General features: G+C 42.5%; 1 protein-coding gene across 1 annotated transcript in view; it reads right to left on the bottom strand.

Annotated features, from left to right (window-relative positions):
• The window catches only part of LOC139757672 (putative neural-cadherin 2), a 630644-nt gene that overhangs the window by 39901 nt on the left and 578186 nt on the right, over window positions 1–12557 (bottom strand). The window contains 2 exon segments of the mRNA XM_071678436.1: window positions 173–499; window positions 8545–8713. Coding sequence (XP_071534537.1) covers window positions 173–499; window positions 8545–8713 — 496 coding nt within the window.

Here is a 12557-nt window from a genome sequence, read left to right as displayed (position 1 = left end):
ACACGCGCAGCTTGCACTGGTGTGGTGGACAAGTGCAGCTGGCGGTGGTGTGGTTAACAATGATGTAGGCAGCAATGATATACTAAGCTTTGGTTTGTCTAATAATGGTATACGTATGATGCTCTGGTAAGCACTGATGTAAATGTGTAAGCAGGTGGTGTGTGACACTCACCTGTCGAGTGTGGAGACCCAGCAGTCCCTGGAGCTTAACAGGGTCCATGAACAGCCCTCTTGGTCCCCTGACACTGACCCACACACAGGAAGAGGGAGGACGTTGGCTGGCCGCATGTAGAGCTTTACCCTTGTGGGGTGTGTGGGCAGAGGTGGTGGAGGGGATGAAGTAGCTGGTGTGGGAGTCCGGGGAATGCTGTGGGTGGCGGTGGTGGTGGCGGTGTGAGGCGTGGTGGCCATATACACTGACCACCTCCACGGTGTAGCCACCTTCATCCACCACTCGCAGCACGCCGTCTACCAGGCGACCCAGACCACCGCCTCCATGCTGAGGCGACAAGATTATTCAAATATCATTAGTCACCACAGTGTAATAATGCATTCAGATTATACTCACATACAGACATCATATAATGCCCTCCAACTGCAAGGACTTGAACCTATTAACACCAATGCGTGGTTGTTGGGTTAGAGAACCTGGCTGCCAACGCAATGGTATGGAGTTTGAATCCTTGTTGTTAGAGGGCGTTATGTTATCTATGAAAGTGCACATGCATATGCAAAATGTCTGTATAAATATATATCAAAGTAAACACTTATAATTCATCATTGTGATATACACCTTTAACCAATGACAAGAACATTATAATCAGGCGAAGAGCTGCCTCAAGTATCATCTTCAGGTTTTATTATACATTTAGCGCAAACACTGACATCGAGAACAACATACCTCATCCTCTGTCAGTCAACAGAGATAAACAAGTCAAGAATACCACATTTTCAACGGAGTTTACTGAAAATGAACCAAGATGGTTGGCATCGTCTTTTTGAAGACAGAAAAAAAAAAAAAGCAATCAAGAACTTCAGACGAACAACGATACATACCCATTACTAGTTTTGAGAAGTACGACAATTTCTACCACAGAATCGGTGGAATCATACGGTGATGGATGGCTTGGACCTGCCCAGGGTACAGAAACAATACGAAATGCTCAAAATCACAGCTGGTGTTATGTGTTTATAAAGTGCCTTTCCTAAGTGTTGCTATGAGGCTTAAAAATCAACAGGAGATTTCTAGATATGCGGGCTGTATACTCCATATTGGAGAGAATAAGACCCCGAAATTTTTGGAACAACTGCTGAGAAAGGAATTGCGTCGCTCTACTGTACACCCGAGCTTGTGGGAACCAGATTTTGCAGTGCTCACTACGTGGGATTTCTGGGACGGAGTGGAAGAAATGACGACGCCGTCTAACATGTTTGTGTTGATGGAGGGTTGAATGGCTTGAAACTATAGACGGTGGGAAACAAATGAGGATAGATATGACGAACCTGCGTTTTTACGCAGTTAAATACAAGTTGGTAAGAGCTGCCCCTATTCGAAAATACTGCACGGGTTCGAATTATGAGAAACATGCTTAGTGCGAGACACGGAATGTACATCATCGTAAGGATGGGAAGAGGAGCGAGTAGGGAAGAGGAGGAGGAGTCGCAAAATAATAAAGTTTAAAGTTATAGAAACGAATATCCTTTATGAAGAGACGAGAGGCCTTAGGCGATAGGACAGAACCCTTAAGAAGACTTGACCGTTGCTCCATCAACGACTAACATGATGGGGAGACCCGAAGGGACTTTAGGGGTTAGAAAACGGGGAGAAAGTGAGAGGTAAATAAGCTCTGACGTGCCAGCCCTGTCAAACGTTTTAAAGATGTCGTCGAAGTCCCTGAGAGATGATTTTCCCGAAAAATCTCACGAGAGAATGACTGAAGGCGAGTCACATGGGAGAGATCACCAGTAAACGTTGCATCGCAAAAGCTCCGCTGGTGATCTAAAAGGAAGGGGGAGGGATGAGATCCCAAACGTTTAAGAAAAAATTAAGAATTCCAAAGACTTCGAAGATAAAGGCAGAGCGATGGAGGCGATAGTTATAAAGGTTGAAACGGTCATTTTTCTCGGGGAAGGACTGAATCGAGGCATACTTCCAAGACGGGAATGTGTGGGTATTAAGGCACAGGCCAAATATTCGAGTGTAAGTTGGAGATTATCTCTGAGGCGCATTCCTGGGACGCATGGAGGTATGCTATCTGGTCTGTACGTATTGTCCTCCTGTAGCTCGAGAGGACTCGGAGAACTTTGTGCGAGGCACTGGTTCTGAAGGAGGAGGAGGAGGTGAGGAGGGATGGAGAGACGAGATATAGAGTCATCCAGAGTAGATGGAAGAATCCATGATCCGAAAAGAGCGGTTCTATTGGATAGAGAGTTTTCACCCAAATTAAGCCAGGTACGATAAGGATCAAACCAAGATCGATTAGACCACGATCTGGGGAGACATGGTTGTTAGATGGGATTCAGGACTCCATCCCAGCCAAGATGACCTCTGCCATATGATCAGCACAGCTGGAGGCATTCCGGCTGCGGATGCAATATCGTGCCCAAGGAATGTGCCTGCGCAAAACTTAGCCAAGGAAAATTAGTGAGATCTTCAGAACAGCCAAAGTTGGCGCTACGAAATGGGGGCAGGGGATGAAGGAGTCCAGATTGAGAGGAAAGGGATACGATTTTGAACGGAATACCTTAAGTGGGTAGAGAGCCATATTGTACTGGAAATGTATGTAGTGAAAAAGAAGTCGAGTGTGTTAAAGTGACATGATCACAGACCCGTGCTAGGTTTATAATTAGTTGCTTTAGATCATAAGAAAGTGAGAAAACTTCAAAAGAATCATTTTACTTAGAGATGATCTGTTCTTTGTGGTGTATATTGAGAAAACATCTGTTCTGAGGAATACGGCTTGTGAATGTGACAACGGCCCATGGCAGGTAGTCAAATACTTGGGGAGATATACACATCTGGAGGAGTTTGATGGAAAAACATATACGAAACAAAGAAGCAACGTTTTATAGGGTACGGAAATTATGAGCCAGATAACATAGGAATAGGGATATTCAATCGTAGTAAGGATATTCAATGTATGTATGGATCATGGAGAAGTGCCTGGGAACTGGAGGAATACACGTTTAGTGTCAATGTATAAAGGCAAAGGGAATAAAGATGAATGTTTAAACTACCGAGGCATATTTTTGTTGAGTATTCCTAGGAAACTATATGGGAGGGTATTGATTGAGAGGGTGAAGGCATGTACAGAGCAACAGATTGGGAGGAGAAGTGTGGTTTCAGAGGATGTGTGGATCAGGTGTTTGCTTTGAAGAATGTGTGAGAAATACTGAGAAAAAGAGGTGGATTTATTTATGGCAATAATGGATCTGAAAAAGGCATATAATAAGGTTGATGGAGATAATTTGTTGAAGCTTTAAGAATATGAGGTCGGTCTGTGACAAGGGTGTGTGATGTCACCATGGTTGTTTATTTTGTTTATGGATGGGGTGGTGAGGGAGGTGAATGCAAGAGTTTTGCAGAGAGGGGCAGGTATGCAGTCTGTTCAGGATGAGAAGGCCTGGGAAGCGAATCAGTTGTTGTTCGCCGATGATACAGCACTGGTGTCTGATTTGAGTGAGAAATTGCAGAAGCTGGTGATTGAGCTTGGAAGTGTGTGTGAAAGCAGAAAGTTAAAAGTATATGTGAATAAAAGGAAGGTTATTAGGTTCAGCAATGTTAAGGGACAGGGTAGCTGGGATGGAAGTTCGAATAGAGAAAAATTGAAGGAGTGAAGCGTTCTAGATATCTGAGAGTGACTTGGCAGCAAATGGAACCACGGAAGCGAGTCACAGGGTGGGGGAGGAGGCGAAGGTTCTGGGAGCGATGAAGAATATTTGGAGAGAGAATGCTATCTCGGAGAGCAAAAATGGGTATGTTTGAAGGAATAGTAGTTCCAACAATATTATATGGTTACGAGGCATGGGCAATAGATAGGGTTGTACGGAGGAGGGTGGATGTGTTGGAAATGAAATGTTTGAGGACAATGTGTGGTGTGAGGTGGTTTGATCGAGTAAGTAATGAAAGGGTAAGAGGGTAAGAGAGATGTGTGGTAATAAAATGTGTGTGGGTGAGAGAGCAGAAGGTGTGTTGAAATGGTTTGGACATATGGAGTGAATGAGTGAGGGAAGATTGACAAAGAGGATATATGTGTTAGAAGTGTGGGGAACAAGTAGAAGCGAGAGACCTTAGCCTAAGCCAGATACCCATTTCATCAAGCAACCACAAGAAGTTAACGAACAGCTGGGTTGACTGTGAACCATCTGCCACAACCAGGATTCGAACCACAAGACCGCCAACCATTTCAAAAAGCCCCATAGTAACCCATACTACGCACGCACACAAACACAGTATAAAACATTACTAGACAACAGAGAAAGTGTGGGGGAGGAAAAAAATAGCTAAAATCGACAGTCTGGTTCGTCCTAAGTTGTGGTGGTGGAGTGGCCATATGTCAACAGTAAATCTAACAGCAACCGACCGCGCTATTTCGAAGTCATCCACTATGATCCCCTCTCAGCAAGTATACACCTCCTCGACCCGCACTTCATACATGATCTATCGCTATCCTAAACGCATGATTTACGTCACGAGCTATAAACCCGCCGTAAAACTTGAGCGACGGGGCAGAAGAAATGGTCATGATGTCGAGCAAATTTTCTCTTACGTGGGGTGGATATATTAGGGTCCTTGACAGCTCACGGCTACCGCAGCAAACCCCACCACGGGGGACGCCGATTTGAAAAGCGTCCAGCTTAAACTGCAAACGTCTTGCCACCAGCAGGTGGAGGCGTCTGGCAACCGTTAACCAGTTTCATAAGGCCGGTGTAAGTCATTGGAATCCACACCTGGGGGCGCTGGATGAACCAGAGAGTCAAGGGGTGAGTGTATGTTACCTGGAGGTCGAACCGTGCACGTCAGACTGACAGCCACGGAAGTACGTGTGGTGTATAAAGGAAGTCTGGTTGTGAAGAGACTTAGAAATTGCTGACGATTTTTCGTGTGTGATGGGCTATGTAGGTGAAAGGTTGTACGGTATGTGTGTGTGTGTGTGTGTGTAACTACCCATTTGTACCATATGGGGAGAGAGTTTTACACTCGTGAGGCCCCACTTATTGAACATTCTCTGTTATCATACATCTTAAATTTATGGATGGTGTTTGTATCGACCATGTACGTGTGTGTGTGTGTGTGTGTGTGTGTGTGTGTGTGTGTGTGTGTGTGTGTGTGTGTTGCTGCAAGACTTGAGTCCCTTAACTCAGATCTATTTCCTTTATGCTCATCATCTTTTGCTAGATACTTTTTTTTTTACGTTCCTTTTGCTGTGCATGGTACGTTCCATGAACGACTGTATTCCACATTTCTCCACAAATATCTATACCTTTAGCACTTGACACACACAGGAGACTTGATATCATCATGTACCATAAAAATATACACAAGGAAGAGGTACAAATAATGCATAGCTTGCACTCAAGGGGTTTTACAGAGTCACAAATGACAACACTAAAATCATCACACCCTCAGAAAAATGTTTTGATGGCGGCGAAAGTGCAACCATGAATTTCTAAACGAATACAAGATCCTCTTATATTTTTCCCCTCCGCACGCACGTCGATTCGTTCACGGGGAAGGTAAATGCTCTAGTGGTTTCTTCACTATCACACACACATATAGTATCACTATCACACACACAGTATCACTATCAGACATACACACAGTATCACTATCACACATACACAGTGTCACTGTCACAATCACACACGCGCGCACACACACACAAATTATCACTATCACACACAAAGTATCTATCACCCGCATAGTATCACTATCACACACACAGTATCTATCACCCGCATAGTATCAATATCACACACACAGTATCTATCACACTCATAGTATCACTATCACACAGACAGTATCACTATCACACACATACATAGTATCACTATCACACACACATACATAGTATCACTATCACACACACACATACATAGTATCACTATCACACACACACATACATAGTATCACTATCACACACACATACATAGTATCACTATCACACACACATACATAGTATCACTATCACACACACATACATAGTATCACTATCACACACACATACATAGTATCACTATCACACACACATACATAGTATCACTATCACACACACATACATAGTATCACTATCACACACACATACATAGTATCACTATCACACACACATACATAGTATCACTATCACACACACATACATAGTATCACTATCACACACATACATAGTATCACTATCACACAGACAGAATCACTATCGCACACACTACATCGTTGTAACCTATTCCTCAAGCCTCACCAGCGTGCAGAAAACAGCGCGCGAGAGAGGAATTGGCCTAGACCTCCTCTGGGGTATTAATATCTCGGCTGCAAAGTTTCATCAAGAACAAGAGGCCTGTGAAGTTTTCCTCGAGTGTTTTCCAGGAAAGTTTGTCCAGGCGAGGGTCGCGTTGACACGTACGTACACAGTGAAAGATTACTTTTACAAGAAGGGAGAAGAAAAAGATTGCGTGGGCTAGGCAGGTGACGCTTATACATCTACTGGTGGTACTTGCAGAGTTTGGGAAAGTATTACCACTAGACTGACCCCGTCTACTCGTTGCTATGTGGGCTCTTGGGGCAAGAAGAATAAAGGGAAGGCCTGCAGAGACTACCTCGTCCATCTACCAGAAGCTCAATCACGGCCGAGTTGAAAATCTTCCTCTACGACGCAAAATGCCTGTGTATCAGATCCGTCAATTCTTTTCTGTGTGGTGTTTCACCTGTAGTGTTCATTCGAGCTGAGGATCCGCAGATGTAAAAGAAGGGAAGGGGAAGCGATTGGGCATGCGTCGACGATGGAGGCACCACCACTAGGGTGTTGGGTGGAGGAGTAAGAGCGGAGCAATGAGCCAGCCAGCTAACACCGTAGTGGCCGCCGTCTGTCGCTACCCTGGACCAGGTCGGTGGAACTCAATCCACAAACACAAACCCCTTCTCTGTATCATTCGCGTGGCACTTACCAACACGTCACTGACACAGGTTCTTCTAAAGTCACAACTTCCTTTATGCCTGGGGGAGAGGGAAGTGAGGGAAACTACCCAACTATCTCTAATACGAGCGGGGGGTCAGAAGCCCTCCCATCCTTGTCCTGATACTTTCAGGCGGGTCGGAAACCCTCCCGTCCTCGTACTGATACTTTCAGGTGGGTTGGAAACCCTCCCCTTCCTTATACTGATACTTTCAGGTGGGTTGGAAACCTTCCCATCCTTGTACTGATACTTTCAGGTGGGTTGGAAACCCTCCTGTTCCTTGTACTGATACTTTCAGGTGGGTTGGAAACCCTCCCCTTCCTTATACTGATACTTTCAGGTGGGTTGGAAACCCTCCCATCCTCGTACTGATACTTTCAGGTGGGTTGGAAAACCTCCCATCCTTGCATTGTTACTTTCAAAGAGGAATTCACTTTGACCAAAATATATGCCATCTCAGTTAAGACCATAACATCTCGTTTTTATGACGTACATCTTGGCTAAGACGTATAAGATCTGGATTAAGACGTATTTCCTTGTGATTACAGCATATGGCATACTGAGTAAAATGCAAAACATCTTTATTAATACTTGGAACCTCTTGTAAGTGTACTGAACTCGACCAAAACGTAAACCATATTCATTAACACCTTCTGCTGAACGTATTGTCAGTGACGTATGACACCTTCGTTGAGACACAAGACCTTTTCATAGCGACGTATGACATCTCTTAAGACGTACAACAATCCCATCAAAAATCGCTTTGAGTCGCGATTGAAACGTCAAACCTTATCATTAGACTAGAACGTCTACCATCTCTTATCAATTAAGAATGGTGATGTCTTTCATGAGACGTATAACGTCTTAATTAAGACATATAATGTCTTGATGAAGGTTTGTAACTTGTGTATTAAGAAGTGTAACGTCTCGATTAAGACGTGTTATACACCATCTCGATCACGACATGTACTATCATTAAATGATATTACAATTAAGATTATACCACTGGATTAACACGAATATTAACCTTGATCAAGAGGTATAACATAGACCAACACGTACAAAATACCTTGATCAATGCGACTAACTCGACTGAAACCCATAATGATACGACTTGATTAACCTGTACGGACAGGAGAGTTCAATAATTATCAATTTCAAAACCTAAAGGAAGATCAAGACCGTTCAATAATCATCAATTTCAAAATCTAAAGGAAGAACAAGACCGTTCAATAATCAATTTCAAAACCTAAATGAAGAGCAAGACCGTTCAATAATCATCAACTTCAAAATCTAAAAGAAGACAGGACGTATGTATGTAGGAAGGCACGCAGGAGGTAGAATCATCCCCGAAACTCTTGAACCCTTGCCTCTCACCCTGGGCGTCCAGCCTCTGGTGAGCTGGGCGGGTGTGGTGGGCGTGAGGGTGATGGGCGTAGCGTGGGCGAGGGAGTCCTGTGTCAAGAGCTTCACGGCCACCGTCACGTTGGCCGACACGTCCCGCTGACGCCACACTCGGTCACTTACGCTGAAGTGAAGTTCGTACCTGGGAAAGAATCAATGATCGTTATTGTTGAAAATAACTAATGATAATGATAATAAGAATGTGTGGCGAGGTGGCGATGGGAATGAATAAAGGCAGACAGTGTGAATTGTGTGCATGGGTATATATGTTTGTGTCTGTGTGTGTATATATATGTGTACATTGAGATGTATTGGTATGTATATTTGCGTGTGTGGACGTGTATGTATATACATGTGTATGTGGGTGGGTTGGGCCATTTCTTTCGTCTGTTTCCTTGCGCTACCTCGCAAACGCGGGAGACAGCGACAAAGCAAAATAAATATAAATAAATAAAGAATAATAGAAACTATATTAACAATCATGGTAAGATTTTCATTCTACTTCGTCGTTTTTCGGGTCATCGAGGTAAGAAGGATGTGGCCTCCTCATCTCCTCACATACACAACCTCACCCCACCCCACAACCAAGCCCCACACACTCTTCCATGGATGGTGTCCTACACCCGCGTCATGCGCCTTGGTTCAATCCAACGACAACTCGTCGCAACTCAACACCACATTCATCCATGATTACAAAAACAACAACAATATTAATAGCAGTAATGATAATAATATTTTTTCTTCATGGATGTTCTAGAACACTCAGCTGAAACTATGTAGAGAAGTTACAATCCGTACCTACGAGTCGATAACAAAGGAAAGGATATCAAACAGCCTCCTTAAATACCAAACATCAAATGCTAATCAATGTGTGCAAGAAGATGTTTTGTATGTATGGTGGAGCTGTGTACGTGAGAGGGAGCTGTGTGTCCGTGGGACAAGTCACTGAAGAAATCTGGAAAAAAGAAAATGAATTTCCCCATCTCCCTTACACATTCTCCAGATATTCACACATCTGGACATATATACCAAAATATGTTTCATTCACTTGGTTTTGAGGTTATCAGTATATATACATATGAATACTTACACAATGACATACAGTGTTAAGTGAGGGAATAGACTCTGTGTTAAAAGGATGAGAATAGACTTTGTTTTCAGACACAGAAAGAAATGAACTTCTTAAGACAAGGAAGGGAATGGACTGGGTGATAAGACAATGGACTCTATGTTAAGACAATTAGGGAAATATACTGAGCGTTAAGACAAAGGGAATGGACTCTGTGATAACAGGAGGTGAACAGACTGTGTGTATAGAGGAGGAGGCGAGTGGAGTCTGTGTTTTGACAAGGAGGAAAATGGACTACGTTTTAAGACAAGGACGTTAATGGATCCATTCTTATCACGAGGGAGGGAAAAAAAACTCTTGTGTTCAGACAAGGAGATAAATGAACTGTGTGTTCAGGAAGACAAGGCAGTGAATAAAGAGAAATGTACTCAATGTTAATAAAAGGTGAGGAATGGATACTATGTTTTGATTAGATTGCGAACAAACTCTCTATTAAGACAAGTGGGTGAATGGCCTCAGTGTTGAAAAGAAGACGGGAATAGACTCTGTCTTCTGTCAAGGAAGAACTGAATTCTGTGACAAGATAAGGAGATGAATGGACTGTGTGTACAGAGGAGGTGAATGGACCTAGTGTTAAGACTAGGAGAGTATTGGACTCTTGTGTTTTGACAAGGACCGAGATTGGCTCTGTGTTAAGGTAAGGAGGGAAATGAATTCGATGTTAATACAAGATGGGGAGTGGAGTCTGTGCCAAAACATGGATGGGAGGAGACTCCATGTTTAGACAAGGAAAGACATGGACTTTTACTCAAGACAGGAAGGTGAATGAAATGGGTGCTAAGAATGGCTTCAGTGTTAAGTCAAGGTGAGGTATGGACTCAGAGAAAGGAAAACGGACTGTCTCAAGACAAGGAGGTAGAGAGATACATGATTAGAAACAAGAAGAAAAGGATGCAAATGGACTCCATGTTTTGACAAGGAACAAAATGGACTCTTTGTTTTGACAAGAAAAACGGACGCTTTGTTTTGACTCTGGTTTGGTAAGGATAAAAATGGACTCTCTTAATTGATAACGAAACAAATAAACTCTAAGTCTTGAAAAGAAGACAAATAATTATGTATTCACAAAGGAGACAAATGGACTCTATAGTCAGCAAATTTGAAATCTTAGAAATGAGACCCAGTTCTAAGTCATTAACGTATGTTACGAAAGGCATTGGGCGTAAGACCAACCCCTGTGGCACACCACTCGTTACGTCTAGTCAATCTGAGGCTTTGCTGCTTCATACTACACGCTGCTTTCGTCCAGTGATGGTCCAATCCTTCTTTTACTGTCTTTCTTTGTCTTAAATATCTGAAGAATTCCTTAGGATTATTCTTAACTTTCAAGGAATATCTCATTTCTTCCTCGTGTTTACTCTGTCTTATGACCTTATACCCTCTTTGGATTTGGATTAATTCCTGGTGATTTTCATCGGTTTCCATTGATTTGAATTTCTTATATGTTTTCTTCTTTTGGCAAATTAGTCGGTAATTCGTGTAATATGCTTATTTTCTATCTCAAGTAGTGTGCTTTTAAGAATTACTTCACATTTCCTCTACTGTGTGAACGTCAAGTTTTGTCCAATTGGTACAGCGAATTTCGTGTCTAATGTTTTCAAAATTTGCTCGCTTGTAATGTAGAATCTAAGAATTTGTTGTCATTTATTTCATAAGTTTATCTCTAATCAAACTATGATCGCTGTTTGACAAACTCTCACCTGCTTAGCAAGGTGGGGACAAAATCAAGAATGTTTTTACCTCTGGTTGATTTTCTTTAAGTTAACGGTGCTAGAAAAGCGTCTTCAATCAGTTCCGTTAGTCTCGTTCCCTCTCGGTCACCTGTTAACGTGTTCCAATTAATGTTTGGACTGTTGAAGTCTCCTATCATTTTAACCTCTTTATTGTTTACTATAATGTTGATTTCATTGTATAGCATCTTATCGTCGTCGTCTTTTTGTTAAGGGGTTCTGTAAATAACGCCGAGACGTTTTTGACTTTTGAACTTATCGGTAATGTCAATATAGAGTCGTAAGTGTGTATGTCTACTTTCCTTATGTTAATAGCACTTAAGAGCAACGTAGACCCAAAACTCCATCACCTACCCTGTATAAGCGGTCTTTCGTAAATAGCTTGTATCCGGGTATTGCTAACTCGGCGACTGAGTGTTTATTTTCAAAGTTTACCTACGTTTCTGAGATTGCAATAATGTTGGGTTTTTCAGTAACTGCGAAGGAATCAAGTTCATAGCGTTTCGTAAAATGATGCTCGAGGCATTTGTGCATGTCAAATTTATTTTCCTCGGAGTATATATTTCTGGAGTAAATTTGCCCTTTTATTTTTTACTGTCTGTATGCGTGTTTGTATTATCACTGTTAATGTCTGCGTGTGTAGCAGGAGAGAGAGAGAGAGAGAGAGAGAGAGAGAGAGAGAGAGAGAGAGAGAGAGAGAGAGAGAGAGAGAGATTCTATATCTGTTTTGGCTTCGTCGCCTTACTTTCGACCCTCCCCGCACTGGACCTTGTCAGCCTTGTTCCAAAAATCTACCTAAGAGTTGACTTGTAGCTAAATAGCTAAACCAAACTGCTACTCATACTGCCTGAGTTGTTCCAAACTGACCTTACTTGACCTTTCTTTGCCTCCACAAGACAGTGATCAGACATCAAACTAGCTATCCTTCACCGTACATTTACATCCAAAAGTCTCCTCCTTTCACGCCTATCAATTATTACATAATCTAATGATGCCCATTGACCATCCATTCTACTCACATACGTATACTGGTTTATATCCTTCTTTCTAAACCAGGTATTCCGAATCAATTCTTTTTTTTCAGCACACAAGCTCTTCACTGTTTCCATTCATAACACTGAATACCC

Source organism: Panulirus ornatus, chromosome 27 (genome assembly GCF_036320965.1).
Source record: "Panulirus ornatus isolate Po-2019 chromosome 27, ASM3632096v1, whole genome shotgun sequence".
Lineage (NCBI taxonomy): Eukaryota > Metazoa > Arthropoda > Malacostraca > Decapoda > Palinuridae > Panulirus > Panulirus ornatus.
The sequence above is the reverse complement of the archived record's forward strand: the minus strand, read 5'-3'. Positions and strand labels throughout refer to the sequence as shown.